Raw genomic sequence first — 19,867 nt, forward strand, 5'->3', positions numbered from 1 at the left:
TCTAGACAAAGAGTGATGTTCCAGCTATTCTGGAAGGCAACAAGGGTTCCTGTTGCTTTTTTATACAGATCAAATGAACCCGAGTTTTTTTTTGTCCCTTAGTGTGAAATAGCATTTAAACTTTTCTTTTGCTTTGCATCATCATCAAATGTTTTTTCATTTAATTTGTAAATGATTTTAGGAAAACAAATAGTTACATATATGTATGACATAGTTTTAAAGATCTATGATTAAAAATCGCACATAAACCCAAAGACATTTCTGAAAAAAACATTGATGTCTCAGAGCAGATTTTGGAAGTAGATTATATTTCATCTAGCCTAAACAGAGGTGTCATTATCTTCCAGACACAAAGTAGGGCTAAATGAGGTTGAAAGCCCTCAGTGTGAACTTTTGTGGTGGTACTTTGGTAAAGCCAAAATGTTGATGAATAGTTAGTCTTTTAATTGGCCAATCTCTGACACATACATTTTTTAATCAAAGTGAGACAGGGCACCATATCTGACTGCACCAACATGGACACCTTAGTATTGACAAATATGATGCAATCTGCATGAATTCCGGATTTCACCCTTGAGGGGCCGAGTGTTAGAGTTCCTTTCTCCCTCCAGGTAATTTGCTGTGGAACATGCTAGTGCCTTTAGATAATGGCTGGTTCAAACCACAATGGTGAGCATTGCCTTCGCCATAGCTTTTTTATGAGCATTCTCTCCATGAAAGATAGTCAGATTTGAATTTTCTAATTGCAAACATCCATTTTTTCATTTTTCATTGCAATCAGATCTCTTTGTTTGCCGAAGCTTGTGCAAAGTAGCCTCAACCTAGGCCTGGGTAACCTTCCATTTGGCTTGCTTAATCTTGCATAATTTTGCATTATGTTTGCTATGAAGTATTCACAAACGTACACCATTGTACCTTGTAGTACAAATATGCTGCATTGATGGCAAGTTTGAGCCAGGGAGCACTTAACAACACAAATGACCACAAAGAGAGCGGTTGATCTATGCGCCACTTTTGTTTTTTTAACTAATATTTTCTCATGAAATGCATCCTCACGTCCTAAATAAACACAAAGATGCATTTCATTCAGAAATATAATGTTAAGTGTTGGCTTTGCATTTCCCATAATTTCACACAATGTTTGACGAATTCTGAAAAATTGTGTGAAAACAAATTGCATGAATCTCATCCACCCCAATTCAAAACTCTGTCTTACACAGAAAAAGTGTGCTTCTCAACACAGCAAAACGAGTCTTCACTAAAAATCCATCTTGTGAACAAACCAGTTGAACACTCCTGTTTCCTTTTACTGCTGTGACATCATATACAAAAAAAAAAAACATATAACAAATGAAAGGTACCTAGTGGGTAAGTAACATGTGTACTGTGGCCCAATTTAATTTTTGGGTAAATGACTCCATAAGGACAGCCTCTGCAGAGCTTTAACATTTTCTATTGTTTAATTAACAACCTCTCCAGGAAAGTTAAGCAAAACAAAAATAATCAGGGCAAGACTGACAAAGGTAATTTTCTTTTTTTTTTATTTTCCACAAACTCAGAGTTAATAGTAAGTTTATGACTGTGTAGACTCCATAGTCGGGGCAGAGAACGCCACCCAAAGTTCTCCACATGGATTGCAAGGTCTCAGCAATTGTAAACTTACTATTAACCTGTAGTTTGTGAGTAGCAAAAAAATAGTAAACTTACACAAAAGTGTAAGTTTACCTTTGTGAATAAGGCCTTTAAGTTGCAGCTAGGACCAATTGTTAGCTGAACTTTGCAGGAGTAAGTTCAAAGTCCTCTGAACTTAGACATTGCTTTGTTTAATTAGCAGCCTATTTGTGAAAGCCAAGCAAAACCTCAACATTCTAACTGAAATCAGGACCCATTGTTAGCTGAATGTTGCATCTGTGAAAGCAGGTGCGTGTATGCACACACACCTCCATCATCAGAAATGAGGCGCATTAGTAATCATTGCTTTGAAGCGTTCATTACAGGTTGCTTCCACAGCCTGACACTTTATTATTACTGCCAAATAAAGCCAATTTTCTCTAAGCAATAGTTTCCAGAAACACAGAAGGCGTTATCTGTTTGTTTCAACACACATAATTAGTTGCCATTTAGTATTTAAAAATAATTCTTTCAGCAATAGGCATAACCTGGAGAACCCCTTACAATGCACATACCTTTCCACATTTCGTATGGTGTTCTTGTTTACAAATCAGTTGGACATTCCAGTAGTTAGGCTATTATCCAAACTCATGGTTCCTGTAGCCCTGTCCATATCGCATTCTCAGTGGCCGACTGCAGGGGTCCTCATTCTACATGGAAAACTAGAATGTTCCTAAATGATGCTGCACTCATCCTCGTCTCTCCTGTTTTTCATATTTACGGGCTCTTCCCAAATCTTAGCTGAAAAGTTTTTACACCAAACATTGTATTTCTGAGCTGACTGTACGAAAAACTAGAAATAGGGCTTTAGATGTGAATAGGTTGAATGGAATGGAAGCCAGCCTCTGGAAAGAAAATGCAATAGGAACTCAGTTCCTGGAGTATAAGTGCCATCTTTCAAATATGTTATCTCCACGCAGACCTAATTTAATACTGGGTTAATGAGTGCTGCCATGTTGGAATGAATAATGGTCAAATAAAATGTATCGTGATCCCACCATGACTGTTGCATTCGCACCATATTAGCTGTTCCCATAATGCTTTGTGTGCCATGGCCATGCCCAATCTGACCAGGGGTGGCTTTCATTGTCAGTTAATGTTTTTTGAATATCGTCCATAGGTACCTTTGAGCAACACAGTGTGCAAAAATCATTTATTGTAATAACTTGATGTTTGACGTGGGGCTATTCAATGCTGACGTATGGTGTGCTATGAATTTTTCAAAGCTTTCAGCAAACCCCTTTGGATGAACTGAAAATCAATTGTAACAGATACAGTATTATAAGAACCTCATTCCACCTGCCCCTCTCTATCTTCAACACTTGTCTGATTCCAATAAACATCACTCTAATACTCCTAGGACAGCTCCATGTTATTTACTTTCTGTGCAGATCAATGTACATATTGATCAACTCTGCACGCTCCCATTGTATCTCAATAGTCTACTGCCTTTCTTCACCATAGAAAAGCAAAAGTGTGTGCATGAAAAGTGCACCGTATGTCATCAATTTCAAATCCCTGTCATTGCAGAGGAAAGGACAGCAAATCCATGTACTCTTTTATTTTAAGGATTCTAGGAGAAACTTCGTAGCAACGAGCATTAATCTTACTAGCATAGAATGTTGCATTGATTTTTTCAATGCTATATCCCAATAACCAACGTGAATTTGTGTTTTCCTGTTACTCCTGCTGGCGAATCAGAACCATATGTTGTATTACCTAATCCTTACTTTGTTTTGTTTTCTTTCTCTGCATTTCTTTAACTCCTTGCCTATCTTGTGATATTGATCAAAAATGCTATATTTCACTTTAACCTACTATTTCTTTCTCAGTCCTCTCTTTTGTCTGCAAATATCCTCTGTTCAGTGGTATTCAATGCCCCCATTTCACCTTTCCTTACTACTCATCTCTGTGTGTTACTAACTATTATCCAACACATGCACCACTTCCTTTTCTCCTCATGCCATGTTTCTTCCGTTTACCTAAAATCATTTTATTTTTATTCATGAGTAATATTTTTATTGTATTTTAAGCGAAAATCACCAGATTTCATAATAAAATTATGGGTTTATCACATTATTGTAACAGGTGGGAAAACGTATTAATCTCTGTTTTGAATACACCTCCACCAAAATATATTGACTGCATGCTAAATTAACAAACACTAAAAGAAAGGCCAAAGGATGCAATTGTTCAGTAATATTTTTCAGTAGTACAACAAAATGTTTTGTGGAAGAAATGTTACGATGGTACAAAAATATTGCTATTTTTAAAGATTTCAAGTTATCCTTAATCAATATCTTCAAACACGGCTGATGGTCTTAAGAACACACTACATTTTTATTAGTTCATAATGATTAAAATCTCAAAAAACGTGTTTCACAATAAATCAGCATTTTATAAAGCTGAGCGCCATCCTTCTTCAGGCTCACCTAATGTAACGCCAGATCAGGCCAATGATCATTAGGTAGTGCTCATCATCAATGCTCGAAAGCGGGGTCCTGCACGTCATATAAATAATTCTATTATAATGATAATAAGTGCAATCTCTCCTTTATTGGCAGTCTGATAGATAACATCAACAACTCTACTCGTCTAATATGTAATTTTGTTTTCATCAATATTGATAGTGCTACGGCCATGTTATGCCACACCCTCTTTACACCATTCTTAATTCTGGCACACAGTTTTTTTAGCAACAATGCCACTCTTTCAAGAAGTGCCATGTTAATTGCACTTAATCCCTCCCTTTTATCACGTGAACCATACTGCTTTTATGATATTCCTTATTCCGAATTCATTACTTCAATGAGAAGTTTATTAGCTACATAAGGGATGCAACCGAGACATGGGTTTACCATATCACCAAATGTTCGCATAATGCATTCTGCTCAATGTTTCACTTCCGAGATCCTTGCTGAAATTAAATAGGAGTCATGAAATTACTACATTTCCAGTATTAACATTCAAACACGGCAATAAAAAATGTGATTCCCTTGCAGTATATTCCAGAAGGCATCATGACCTTTAAAGCAGGTGAGAATGAAGCTGGACTCCATCCTGATACATTTGTTGACACCCTGTGAGGGACGTCCAACAAGGTTGCATCACTTGTGTGCTAATTAATGTAGCAGGTTGATGGGGACAGTAAGCGAAAGAAAGGATTAACAGAGAAGTGTGATAAATTAAAAATTACTTTGCAATTCTTCAACAAAGTAGTTTAGTAATCCATCACTACTGAATTAGTTTCAGATGTAATTCAGCTAATCATTATACATGCAAGTGAGCATTAGACATGCAGTGGAGTATTAGACATGGAGGTCACTAGATAGCAATTGGTTAGTAATGTCTTAGAAATGCTTGCAATGTATTGTACCTAATTGTTCCGTGTGAGTGGCTAATTTCATAACCTTTCTGATCTATGTATTCATCCCTATGTGGAAGGTAGGGCCCAGGCTGATGATGTCACAGATCAATCACAAATATTCTCTGGGAGAGGAATATGGTAGTGTCTCCACTCAACATCTGCTTGACACTCTAGTAAGCATACCTGCATGGCTGCAACCTCTGATAAATGTTCGTTTCAAAATCACATAATTTAAAATGCGTAACTTCATCATACAATACAATATTTACTAAACTATTATTTTTTCCATGGAGATAACTTCAGGGAAGACTGTGAATAAAATAAATTTGGCTGTTAGTGTCCCCAAATGTGTACATTATTTTTTGTTATAAAAAGCACATTTATTTGGGATTACACCACCTCACGTGCTCATCGAATGCGAAAATTGAAGCAAAATTTCACAAACATGTGATTATATACCTCTCTGTTACTTATTGGCTTATCTTTTCATTGAGTCCTAAGGATAATCATAATTTAAAATATTTCAAACATCTTGCGACCATTCTCTCACCTACAGTTAACATTCTATGTATCTTTACTTTAAAAAGTAATAGTCTAACTACTCTCTTTTCATGTATTCAGGTAGCATTAGCATGGTTCTCTTGTATGCATGGGTTATGATTGACCATTTGCATTTCCTGAGTGCCTTATTTTAGGTCTTAGCTACAGACATGTATAGCTGTCTGTTGTTCAAAGGTATATTGTGGACTTTACTTGCAGTGGGTTTTGGGTCATTACCATTTGTTGGCTTTCTTGTCAATCATATTTTCTACATTTGTATTTTATTGTATTCCTTTCTCTTCCTGTATTTGTCCTTTCCTGGAGCAGAGTTTCTTTATTGTCCTTTTGACTAGATAATTTGTGTCCTTCTACTCCTTAGGATCAGAGAACTAAGGGCCAGATGTAGCAAGCAGTTTTGCCCATTCTGTGTCTATGGGAAAATGTGTTCGTACATATGGCCCTAAGTGTTCTTTCACTTTCAGAACTCCATTACAGTGCATGTGTGTTTATTGCCCTTTTCCTCATGTGCCTTCCACTTTATACCCCAAGCTTGTCCATTGCTTCCTCTGTCCCATGTAGTCTTCGTTTTTAGCATTTTGAATGTATTTTTCCTCCCACCCAAGCACCTTTGTTGTTCCCCTGTCCACTCCCAGTTAGTTTCCAGCAACCCACGTTCATTAGTCCACCAAGTGCTTCTCTGTTGCTGCTCTTCCACTCCTGTCATGTTCTTTTGGAAAAACTTTATTTTAAAATTTTGTGAGGGCCTGGCAGCTGACAATTGCTGTCTGGACACTCTTTTTTTAAATGCTCTTTTGCACATGTTTAAACCATTTTTTTTTTTTTTTTGCTGTTCTAAGGTTTACACCCACTATTGTGGAATAATAGATAAAAAAATAAGTAAAATGGATGCTTCATCACACCGTATGAGCATGAATGCATGATGACACACGTATGTCAATACATCATCATGCTGGGTCACCTTGGCATCAGAGCGCATACATGCACTGGGAACATATGACATGCATGCAGTCATTACATTTTTTGCCTTTCCTCATTAACATTTTTTAAATTTTTTGGAGAATGCTGCTGCATCAGCACAAATCATATTTTTTTGTTGATGCTGAACCTGGTTGGCAAAAACAGAGGCAATAGTTAGAAAAAGTGAGACCTACTTACTTTGCAAATGCTTGCTTTACTGCTCACTTCTACAGAGAGCTGTAAGTTGATTGTGGTTTTGAGTCGTACTACTTTGAGATTAAGACAAGGTATAAAGTGTTTGCTGGCTTTGTGAATCAATAAACACAACCAATCATGGATATTCTTCTTGTAAATGACACTTGGTAAACTTATAAATGTGCTGGTTAAGCCTTGCCCAATGGCAGATGAGCAATACAGGAAGGAAGAGTCTGACGTATTCATGCAGATGATATAAAAGTGAACCTGAGGGATAAAGGCACTGAAAAATTCATCTCTATTTCTATTTTTTATGAGGCCAGTGAGTAAGATACATCAACATAGGTGCTCTGTTAATGAAGGGCTATCTGACAGATGGGCATGGCAGTGGAAGCTTCTGGGACCGTTGTAGTGATCTCATATCTGGCTTACTCTGATTGCATTGCAATGTCCACTTTTTTCTTTCAGTTTCACGACTGACTACTACCAACCATTGTCTGGGTCATAAAACACCTTTCTACTGAGGCAGGCAGTGAACACCAGACAATTCTCAGTCCGTAGCCAAGAAGATAAGAGATTCAAGCCTGGCAACAAAGGGTCCCCCATTTGACCCCCACATGTACTGTCTTACACATATAGGGACTTTGATGAAACCTTATTTGTACACGCCATGTATTATTACAAAATTTTCCAGTTAGGAGAAATTTCTTTCTCCTTTGGTCTCTGAAGGCCACACTTTAGTTAATATATTAATCTGAAGCGAACATGCATCTGTCCTTAAATTGGCAGAGTCTTTAACAGAGAGAGACAAAACCTTTTACACACATTTTGCCATTGTTCAAGAGTGGAGGACAGCACAGCAGTCAGTCCTAACATCCTCGAGGCTTGGCACAGACTATGGAACAATACAACCTCAGCTTTAGTTGCTATTCTAGAGTAATAGTAATTTAAGACAGTTTTCCAGTTATCACATCATTGACAATGCTGGCACAGCTCTATCTATTGTTCTTCCGTAGAACATTTCTCATCTGGACCACTAGCAAATGTTACACCTGGAACTTTGAAGAGTAGGGTTACACCGTCATCTTTTTTAAATTATCCCCGTCACCCTAGCAATCACACAGATGAGGACTGTAATGTCTTTTCTCCAAGTTTTTTTTTAAGATCATCACAGCCCACTTGACATTAGCCGGCCCTACATCACATCGGTAACATGACCAGCCTACTATAAATGTTTTATTGCCCCCTCTCTGTCCCTCATGTAATGGCCTGCATTATAAAGTACGCATGTAAATATGTTATTAAATTGCACCATGCGTACTGCAGCCGGCAGTGTGACTTTACAACATGAATTATTATTATCAATATTTGCAAACATCACATTACATCTCTGGCCAAACAATAGCTGCTTAACAGTGGACACCATATTCTAATTTGTCTAAACGATTTTGTGGCATTTATCTTTGCTGCTCCCCTTTTCCAGCTCACTTTGTTCCTGGTTTAGGTTTTTGGATGTATGCCTTGATAGAAAATGGACTGGTTTACCACCTTGGTCTCATGTGACCTTATACTTACTCTTTCATTGGCATTGCAAGTTCTCTAATCTGTATAAATGGGTCGCAACTGTGTTCACATTTATATTTCCTTTATTGTTGTATCCCACTCACCCAATGAACATGTGCATTATTCATTATTGTTTTCTTTTTACTTTCATCTTACTTCCCTTCCTTTCTTTCGACTTCCGGTCTTTTGCTGTTGACTGTTGTCTCCTTTCCCCCCCTCAAGTTTTTATACAATGGCTTGACATTTTTACAAATGGTTTGAGCAGTAGTATAGCAAGGATGCCCTGGGTCCTGGTGCAAAGAAGGAAAATGGCACATTTGACTGCTGTTAGGGTAGGTAAATACATCAGTTATCCGGGTTTAGTGAGCCCTTGAGGGCTGCTTCACCAATGGCAGCTGTGTCTAGGTCTAAGATCCCATTATGAATCTTTGCATCGTTTTATGTCTGGCTGTTTCCTGTTATAAATCACATTCAGAAAATAGATTTGGGGCGGTTTTAGAGTTTTATTTTTAAATCACGAAATAATTACAAAGACAATACATTTTGTTATACAGTGTGGGCTATTTGGAAATACTAGTTACATCAGTTTTTTGTCATTTATAAAAAGAACAAAATGAATAGGTGAGGGCAACGAAAACTATAGTAGCGTTACTCCGACTTTGTGTAATTCAAACAATTCAGAGCAAGCATTGCAAAAACAAAAGACATTTTTATACTAATGATAATACAACTAAAATAAAAGCCGTTTCCGTTAGTTCATCAGTCTACCATTGGGTGCTTGTATTTCCTAAAAAAGATTAGCTCCATAGTTAATACTGGAAGGCCCCATTTTGAACGGCAATAACTTCCTGACTTCTAGAACTACTCCATCTTGCAGCCGAAATGAACCTATACAACTGTTTGCCAGTGGTCGCTCATCGAGAGATGTCTTAGTTTTTAAAAGTGTGACAAAGAACTTGCAACATCTTCAGTTTTGTATCTGTTGGGTCCATTTTAAAAACAACCAATGCTACAAACATTGCAACGAGGAATTAAAAATGTCCCCTCGTTGTACAAAACATCAACTCAGTTTTCAGTCAGCCAATTTTTCACTCTATTAAAAACACAGCTAATGTAATCCCTTCCCCTTATAACACATGTTTCTGACATATGATCTTCACACTAAATTGACTGGGTAGACTTTTGTTAATATATACGGTTTCTGTAGGGCACAACGCTATTTTAAAGTTTTAACCCCCATTAACTGTTTCTGAAAATAACCTTTTGCTTATCTACTTAATCTAATTAGGAGTTTAAGATTGTCAGGCTGCAGGAGCTGTCAGACCAGATGACATTTAAAAAAATTAAATTTGCCTCTTCACCAATCACATGGCGGATTGCAAACGATAAACTTGGCAACTCGTTGATCCCTATTAAATTTTCTGCGACACGCCTTTAAATATATGTTGTGCTGCACAGCTTTTGCCCCTACTGCGCACGGAGCGATGGGAAGGTTGATCCGTCTCTAGTCATCATTACAGATATCTCTTACAACAATTACACAAATCCATATCCTCTTAATTTTATTTTTTTTGGGTTTAAATCGATTTGTGGAAAGATTTCTGTATATAAGTGGTCAGAAATTTTTAGAATAATTTTAAACTTATGCCCTGCAATATTCTTTTAAATCACTAACTGCATGAGAAGAAGCAATGATGTACAACCCATCAGATTTGTTTTTTTTAACTTTCTTCCCCACTCACTTAAAAAATTCGCCTATTCACATTCTTCCTGTCTTTTTCTTTGAAGTATTCAGGAAGACATTCCATCCACAGTGCTCCAATACCTCCGGATTAGACTGCATTAAAAAAACCTTAAAATAAATAATATTCTGTGTTCATATTAACAGGGTGTTCTGCCTTCAAGCTTGCAGACGGTTTCTAAACCTGATCTTTTCATTTGTAAGCTGTTCCTTTGCAATGGAACCTTGTGTAACCCTCTGTAAAAAGTGCAGTGGACTATTTCTGCAGTGCAGCAACCCAAGTACCCCCCTATTTGTACTAGTGTGTTCCTCCTTAATGAGGGCTGCACTGCCCTGTTGGCCTGCAATGTAAAGATAACATTCCCACCCCCTCCATCTGATTGGCTCACCAAAGGATTGAAGTTCCTCTATTTGATCCTTCATTGGTAGCCCCACTTTCCTTATGACCTCTTATTAGCCTCTCCCTTCAGAAATCTCTACCTGAGACTTTTAACAATCAATAGGTTTCTTCCAATTGCAATCTATTGCTAGTTATACTTCTTGTGCTGCTAAATGAAGGCTGTGAGACAAGTCGCCTTTTCCAAATTCTTTTTTGGCCAGGCCGATGTTAGATAATACTATAATGGTGTCTTCAAAGCAAATACGATTTCTAGACCACCAATGCTTTTCAGGTTCATTTCTGAAATTGCTGATTTTGTCAATCCCTGCTATAATTATTTATCAAGGTCTTTATTTAGATTAATGCATTGCTACGAACACTTTACAACAATGACTGACATGGTTATAATTATGGTAACGTACTTGCGTCAACCACTGCATCGTATTGGGGAAGACTTCACATTTTCATAACTTCTGCTCAAAATAAACACCCAGTAAGCCAGGGACAAATGCAACACATAAACTATGAGACACAATCTAATATTTAAGACAAGACAAAAATATTTGATTGGAAAATGTTTTAGTCTGAATCAAAGTCACATTGCTTGGCAAACGTGTCTTGTTTTTATATAAAAATAGCTGATCAATATACCAATATTTTCAACATTCCTGAAATTCAGTAAAAATTTAAGACAGTCCTCTGAAATTCCTGAAATATCTTTTTGATTACAGAACTCCAGCACAAAAATAAAACGGGTTTCTAATCTTGAAAATTAATACGAATTGATTGTTTATTGATTAACAGTACTATTAATAGGTAGCATTTGCCTACATTGTTGATAAAACATCCCAGATGGACAATTCCATTGCCTTCCCAGTGGCAATATGTAAGGTGCAAAAATGGGGATTAATGGTGTAATCTCATGACAATTACTAAAACTGAAATTTTAATTTCTTACAGTGAGCATTTCATTGAATACACTTGTATTCTAGTGGAAAAGCACAAGAGGTTTTCTTTCTGGTTTGCTTGAATGACAGTTATGATCCTACAAGTAATGGAATTAATTCAATGCATGTTCGTGACATTTATGATCACTTTCAGTGTGGCTTCTGTGTTAGTGAAAGCTTTGTCATCGGAACTGAGCACCAAGACAACCATGTTGTATTTAAGACTCAATTAAAGGAAGAATTTTAAGCAAGTGTTTATGTCAATTCTGATGATGCCATGCTGTTTATACAAATAGTCTCATCAGCATTTCTTATTCCGTTGAATTGCTAACAAGGCAATTTCCAGGAAATCTCTGAAATCAGTCCTGCCACCGTGCTTCAGTTTTGAATGAATATACATGAGGAGATGTGCTAACTGGCTCTAGCCTCGCTACAAGAAGGGTATAATGCTGCCTTACATATTCAGAGTTTCTACAAAGATCGAATGTTAGAAGGTTGATCTTCAAATGAAGTTGTGGTAGAAATTCCAGCTCACCCGTTACAAATGGGTTCCAGTGGATCTAGTTACTGGCATTTGTGGGTCTTTGACAACTAATAAATGGCAGTGAATGAAAATTCATGTGACTCCATTTGCACAGTGGAAATGCTTATCAATGTCTGAAAGGTTCAATTGTTTCAGTATGTGTTTGTTTCCGAACACTATTGCAAATCTTTTTTCCACCATACACATACAATCAAATCCCTCAAATTTCAAACACTCATGTATCAACCTAGTTATGATAAAAAAACATTTGCAAATACTCAACTGGAATTTCTGCTAGGAAACACAAGATTAACTACTTGTATAAATCCTGATATTAAGCTAGACTTTAAAGGAGACTTCAATCCTGACACAAGTTACAAAAAATATAAATGTATTTTGTTAGACAGATTAAAATTAATATTTAATATATTATGTTTTGCATAGTGGTTACACAGTCTCAAGGCCATGTAATGGTGCTTGAGAGCAAGGGAGACTCAGAAGAGGACAGGGATCACCCAGCTGTAAACTAGTATGGGTAATACAACTCTTACTTGCAGACTACATAAGCTGTAGATGCCACTGTATCTGCGTTTGTGCACTTCTTGCTTGGGATTTTGAGTGCCAGAGGGAGGTTGCGATAGTCAGCTGGTAGAAGAAGACGTGCAATTTTAAAATCACTAAGACGGAGGCAGTACTTATTGGTAGGACTCCGTCCCTGATACAGCCTAATGTCATCAGTCAGTCTTAATTTTGGGGCTTTTGGCCTTGTCCTGGCAAACAGAGATATTGTAAAAATCCACATATGTAACTGCAGTCAGTAACATTAGATATGATACACCTTCTGAGCTCTCTTAGCAAGCATGTGTAAACTCAGAAGGCCATAGATTGAAAAACAGCACTCAGTAAAGTCAACTGCCAAAATAACCACCATGCATAAATATTTTCCTACAAAAACGTTGAAATGTACATAAACCAACTACCAGGCACTTCTGCTCAAATATGTTAAAATTGATGTAAGAAATAGTATATGGGCTCATTCTTACTTAAAGTGAGGTTTCTGCAATTGAGAAAGAAGATTCAATGGAAGGGTGTTATTCAATTTCCTTTCGTGCTTTTGTGGTCCTGGTAGCACAACAAATCACAGTTAAAGTGACTATGATGTATTTTAAATGAGAATGAGGATTCCCCTCAGTGTTTAATTTGAGCTGGTTGTTGCCGGTGGGGGCCACAAGAAGTTATTTTCGGGGACCGGCTCTTATTCCTTCACATCAGATATTTCCCAACACCAAGAGAGGGAAAACAAACAAATTGGAAAGGCAAAAGAAGAGAAAGACAGAATAATGTCACAAAGGGAGAAAGCAGGAAACTGCAAGAGTGAGATAAAGGAGCAGGGAGTGTTTGGTAGTTGATTAAAGAGGCATGAGGTGGATTTAAAACTACCAGCTTTGTTGTTAGGTGGACTGATGGTTAAATGCACCTGCCACTGGCATCAGAGCAGATCTTTGACATGGGCACTCTTTCTTTTATAAATTAAGCACTGGTTCACTTGCTTGTCGTATACTTAAGGCATACATCCCCTCAGTTTCCTCAAAAGGCACCTGTTGAAGAAGGCTTTTACTGAACCAGAGTTGGTCATGAGTTAGGCCCACTTATCTAATTCACTCACAGTATGATGATTAGTACAAGTATGAGGAGACCCTGTAGTATTTACTAGCCCTAATAACAAGCCACACTCTGGGGCAACTTCTGGAAGGCTCACAAGATCGTATACAAATGCTCACAGGTGTCACATGAAGCAACCCTCTCTATATTCATCAGTGTCACATGTATGTGAGAACAGAAATAAGCGTTCAATGTCTGTGGAGACAGGTGGTTTGCTTCACCAAAAACCTCTGAAATGTAGTAGTATGTTTCCTTATACATTTGCAGTTAGTTTCCATTTTTTTGAATTAACAAAGGTTTGTAGATGTATGCTTGGGAATCTGAAACTGTTGCAGTTTCCAAGGTGTATGCCTGTAAAACATTTGTGACTTCTCAGTTATGACTATGCAAATGGATTTCTGTATGCAAAAATGTTCATCGAATTCATTGTTGGCTGTGAAAATGCATCTCTTTAGCTCATTTGAAATTTAAAGCTTCTTTATGTCCCACTTGAAGCCTCTTCTTTCAGCCACAATTTATTATATCTTCCTACCTATTACCACATTGGAAACTGATTTACTCCAACCCTTGACTAAGATAGGCAATGGACGTATTTGTGACTATCCATAAGCAAGTGCATGCTTCAGTATTCCCAATGCCTAAAAGGGTTACCTGCCCTGGAATGCTTATGTCCCAACCCTTGCAAAAGATTTACTTGCACAAAAGTATGTTTGGCTAAATGCCTCGCTTGTGTCAATTGAACTTCGACATTTGTGAACTGGGACACTAGAGCTTGTCCTGCACAACATAGCTTTGGAGTCTATAGCAATTTAGCATGCCCCAATGATGTGAAGATATCATTGTTATTTTGTTCACCTTTTCGTTCATAGGTTAATATGATTATTTCTACAGCCTTTGCCAAGTCTAGGGGTTTTGATGTCAGAAAAACTGTCCATTAAGATTTACAAGCTCTAAATACTATGAATGTCACTTAGAGTTTGAAGGACCGGGAGAACTGCTGTAAATCAGACATTCTCCTACCTGATTTGTTGGCATTTCATTGCAGGGCAAACAGCAACTCACTCTTGATGCTGGTGTTTGCCTTGCGGTGATTGGCACTTTTCTTTTTTCTTTTACGAGGATGCCCCGTGAAACTTTGCTCCCCTTCCCATTCTGTCAACAGTCATTTTACCATCTACAGCTGCAGCATTGTTTAGTTATCTCCTGCACTGCAAGCGACTAAATGCTTGTTGGCATGAATGATGAGGCACAAAGTCTGCATAACCTCTCATCCCACCAAACCTGTAGTTCTACAGCCTCATGAACAGTCGGTCTCTGTGAAATGTAAATTACGCCTGCGTAATTCACATCATTTTGGGAATTTCACATTATGCTTATTGAGAAAAGTTCTCAAAATAACGCCATAAAATGAATTTGTGTAATTACATGCTGTTCGCGGTATCGTTTTCCTGCAAGTGCTCAAGAATACCGTGAGTGGCCTGAACGCCTGTGACTGTTACTCCTGCACTTGTGGTGCCGTGCTATATTTTTACCAAGAAATGTATCCCTCCCTCAAAAATTGGTATACAGGTGCATTTTGTGCTAAGACATAGTATTAAATAAAGATTTGCATTTCTTATAATTACGCAAATTTCACACACACCTCTAATTAAGCAGTGGGGTAACTGCCAGATTTATTGTGGCAAAGCCTCAACTATCTCTTCCATCAAAAACCTTTTACTCACTATTCATCTACAGTGGGCTGGCATCATTGAAGTGTTTGAAGGTACTCTATACCAGGACAATCCTTTTAAAATATGTCTTTCATGTGAAGCCTGGCAGATCCTTGCAGGGAAAAAGATCATCATTAGCCCTCATACAAAGAGAGAAAAGCCCTGTTTTGGGGGTGGGTTTCTGAAACAGAAAAAAGTAAGGGACAGATTTACAAAGCCCTTGTATTAGCCTTGCGTCACAGAAGGAGATGCAAGGGAACACAAGTGCCAAGGTGAGATTTACTAAGCCACGTACAATCATCTTGATTGGCTCTGCATGGCTTAGTAAGTCCAGAGTAATGCAAGGTTGTGCAAATCTTTGCCTTGCTTTGCTCTGCATTGGAAAGGCATTCCATGGGTGGATCATGGGCATTCCCATGCATCCTCCCAGGGATTTTGGCACATCCTCAGATTTACAAAGACTTGTAAACCTAGTAATGCATTAAAATGCTGCACCCCAACAACAGAGGCAGAACTAGAAATATCTTTAGATCTAATAATTTTCTGTCTAAGAGTGCTCCATTCTGCAGCACACATCGAAAGAGGAAAATCCCTCAAAGGAGGCAAACGAGGAGAAGGTGTACCTGCTTACACAAAACAATCCTGTCACTAACACAGGTACTCTTACACTATGGAGCAAGGGTATCTGCATTGGTGCTACGCAGCACTAAGTACACCAGTGCAGGGAGAGGGAAAACATTCGTAATTATTTAGTAGATATGGTGCACTCTGGCTCTCTCCATCTCACATGGCACAGGGCAGCAAATCGTCTTGCTCCATCGTGTGACATTTTAATAAATCTGTCCCTTCATTTTTGTTGAATGCACTGCTATTGTATCAGCTGAAGTGTTTTGGTAACACTTTTGGCAAAAAGATTCCTACCAAGCTGGAAGGAATCTCTAATTTCAGTAGATGGTCCTTAGCTGGAATGGCAGATGAAGAGCCTCCCCACACCTATAGGCTGGTGGGTCACCTTCCAAACTCTAACAAAATCCAACATCTCTATCCAAGACAATTTGTCGGGATCTGCGATAAATATTTATTGATTGGTGTTTTTCATTTCTAAATTGCTGTACTTGAGACACAATTGCCTAATCACGAGATAATATTGCATGAAGTACAAGTATTGCAAAAACATGTATTGATGTACAGATGTAGATGTTATCTATATAGATCCTTTAAAATCCATGTTTTTCTTCTTTTTGCAGGTCCAAGCACAGTTGCAACTGGAAGGAGTCACTCATGCACACCACCACCTTCACCCTCACCTGGCTGCCCATGCACCATACCTTATGTTCCCACCTCCCCACTTTGGACTTCCTATTGCCTCACTGGCAGAAACTGCCTCTGCTGCCGCTGTTGTGGCGGCCGCAGCAAAGAGCAACAGCAAAAACTCCAGCATCGCCGATTTGCGGCTCAAAGCGAGGAAACATGCCGAGGCATTGGGTCTTTGACAATTCCAGTCCTTGGTAAGAAGGTGAACTGAGGGTCTTCTTCTTGCCATGCATTTTGACTCTACAGGCACAAAACTTGTTAAGAACATGTTTTTTGCTACAGAAAACCTAAAAGGCCTGAACATCCTTTGCTCTGGGTCAGAGGCACTCTCCGATTCAACTCATTGAAATGCCGAATCTCGGCTTGCTCTTGCCCACTTCCCATTGTTCCCGCCACCACTGATCTGTGGGACACAATGACAGATTAACATTTTCTGCATCAACTTTCCAAGCTGTCAAACTTTACCCAATGGCTCTAACCAAGAACAGAAACTTTTCATAAACTTTTGGAAGGTGGGGGAATGAATACTGTACATTTTCGACTGGCACTTACTTGCAGACATGGGACAACTTGGGAATCTTTGAACCTTGGTGAAGAGCCCTCCTCAGCAACAAGCCACCCGCTGCTGTCACTCCATCCTCCATGTGCATGTGTGTAGCTAAACACGTTTTGAAGGTTAAAGTATAAATATAAATATGTATAAATATAAATCTTTATCTATAAAATAGATCTGTGGGGCTGGTCTCCATGAAAGACGTTTCTCCATTGCCAAGAGTATTAATTCACTGATATGAAAAACATCCACCTCAAAGCATTTGCTGAAGAACAGTTTGAATGTAACATTCAGATTTTCATATTTAGGTCGGGGGCAGTGGCGTTACGAGCACCCTCCCTCATGTCTTTCTTTTTTTTTTATTCAAGCAGCAATAACAAAATTCGTCTCTACAGTTTAAAATAAAATTGCGGAAAATATGATGTTACTGGTATTGTAACTTGAAGGATCATCAATGTGTGCACTTGCTTAACCCTGAGGTACCTGCACTATTTGATAACATGCAAAATGAAAATGTCGTATTTTGTGCCATAGCGACAGGGTGATTATTTTTCAAAAGTTGTCCATGGTCTGCAGCTTGAAAATGTTATTTTCAAAATTGTGGTTTATCAATGTTTTTCGGGGAGGATGAGGAGGATGATGAAAAAGGTGGGCCTCAGAACAGTGGGGATAAACAGTTTTCTGAAATAATACGAATTCAGCATTCATTTTAAGGACATGCATTTAAGTGCAGCAAAGTGCAATACTGTAAATACTATAGATTTTTAATGAATTGACTATACATTCGTTTTCTGTTAATAACAAGCTCTGCATTCTCCCAATCGGGGATGTCTTTCCTTGTACTGGGTGCCCTGGTGCATTTTCGCTTTGCCAAAACTTCAGGGTTCAGTTGCCAAAATGACACCTTTTTGCCAAAATGTCAGTATGTGTTTTCGAAATAATTGTCAAAAGGCATGATCCCCTTGTTAAAATAAAAATATGCCATTTCTTTTTAGTCCAATTAACTTGCAGTTGCTCTCAAAATTTAGCTATAAATTGCTATGGATTAATAATGTGACCATTTGTATTACAGACCACAAACATAATGTGCCCTTAAACCGAAAAAGTATTGTTGTACCTATGTTTTGCCATTTACAGAAGCTTACTTCTTTTAGCTGTGGTCATTTGTAATTTAAAATGGAAAGAAAGAAAGAGAAGAAGAAGAGAGAGTGAAAAGTGTGAAGGCCAGAGTGAGACAGAGAGGCACAGCAAGGGAACGAATGAAACATCTAACAAGTAGAAGACTGATTTCCATTTTGTCAATTCCTACATATGATCCATGTGGCCTTATGAGGCCAGCTTGGGGTTCCGGCGACACCTACAAAACACTTGTCCTTCAGTTGTATGGTTTACCACAGTTTCACCAGAACCCCTCAATTAATTGTAGGGACAGTATGCAGGGTTCCTATTATGATTCCTTTCTACATACAGTAAATGGCTCAATGTGTCAATAAATCATTGAAAACATCTAGATTCTGTTTTGCCACTTACATCTCCACGAGTCTGCAATAAGGAAATTAAATACCTCTATCTTATTTCTTACTGCTTGACTATTTGTAAAGGTAATACCTAGTGACAACAGTAGTAGTCTCATAGGATCCTTCATAATTCCAAAAAAAGATGACTGCCACCTACCCACCACGGCTTGACACACAGGTTTCTCTAGAAGTATGTTACAACACAATATAGGCCTGCGAGGCCTAAAAAAATGAACACGTCCTGCATTCTAGTTTAGCCTCCTCTCTGACTAGAAACACACTGACCCTGTGCAGTTTTGGGGTATTATTCTCCATAAAGTTTAAGCCTCTAAGCCACACCGTGCACATACACACTGTATTGGAGAAATAATGCGAATAGTAATCCCAGGAATTTGTAAGTGAATGTCTAAAGTACTAAACCAAAACAGTTTTCACCAGTTTCTCCATAAACCTCAATTGGTGAAACTGTAAGATCACCAAGAGTGTCTTTGCTTTCATTTCACACAAAAGAAATACAACTGTTTGCATTTATGAGTGTAACACTATGTTGTTCCGTAGCCAGATCCGCTCTTGAGTAAAGCTAAACAGTACATACCCGTCTACGTAAACACATTTCTGCAGTGCTTAATTTGTGAAATAATAACTGCTGGGGCCCAAAGTTTTGCTCAGATGACTGCGGCTGGCACTACTGAATGTTGGGGTGTCGAATAACAAGGAGGCATAGTCTTAATTCTACCTCATACCTCTTTCATCCATCATCAGACACTTCCTACTCCTTTATCTCACAGTTTTTGGGTCTTTTTTGTCTCTGCTTTCTTTCTTTGACACTATTTTATCCATCTTTCTCTTCCTTCTTAGCCCCTCCTATGTGTGTTTTCTGTCTCTTTTTCTAGAGGAAAAAGAAACGCTGGCTCCCAAAAATGAGTCTTAGTAGGCCCCACGGTCCAAAGTACGCACTGCACACATGCACATACTTCTTCTGTAACCTGTTACTATTTGTTTGTATAATGGCACCAATGAAATACATGTTTACAATTCTGTAACCAGCAAAAAGAACATGCATAATCCTTATTAAAAAATGTGAAAAGTGAAGGCAACAGGCTCACATTAAGTAACTGTGCTTGATATTGGTGATTTGCCCCATTTGTCAAAATGAGTACAATGTTTTGTTAGCTACTTGGCCACATGCTTTCCACTCATTAAAA

The 19,867-nt window shown here is 38.2% G+C and overlaps 1 protein-coding gene across 2 annotated transcripts in view; it reads left to right on the top strand.

The window, feature by feature from the left end:
- The window catches only part of SHOX (SHOX homeobox), a 56,052-nt gene extending 37,907 nt beyond the window's left edge, over nt 1-18,145 (top strand). The window contains exon 5 of one of the 2 annotated variants that reach the window (XM_069204315.1): nt 16,526-16,918. In XM_069204315.1, the coding sequence (XP_069060416.1) occupies nt 16,526-16,771 (246 nt within the window). In that variant the 3' untranslated portion in view covers nt 16,772-16,918. Of the gene's footprint in view, nt 1-16,525 lie in introns of both variants that reach the window. The other variant, XM_069204313.1, reaches the window with a different exon arrangement.
- Nucleotides 18,146-19,867: the final 1,722 nt, after the last annotated feature.

Source organism: Pleurodeles waltl, chromosome 8 (genome assembly GCF_031143425.1).
Source record: "Pleurodeles waltl isolate 20211129_DDA chromosome 8, aPleWal1.hap1.20221129, whole genome shotgun sequence".
NCBI lineage: Eukaryota > Metazoa > Chordata > Amphibia > Caudata > Salamandridae > Pleurodeles > Pleurodeles waltl.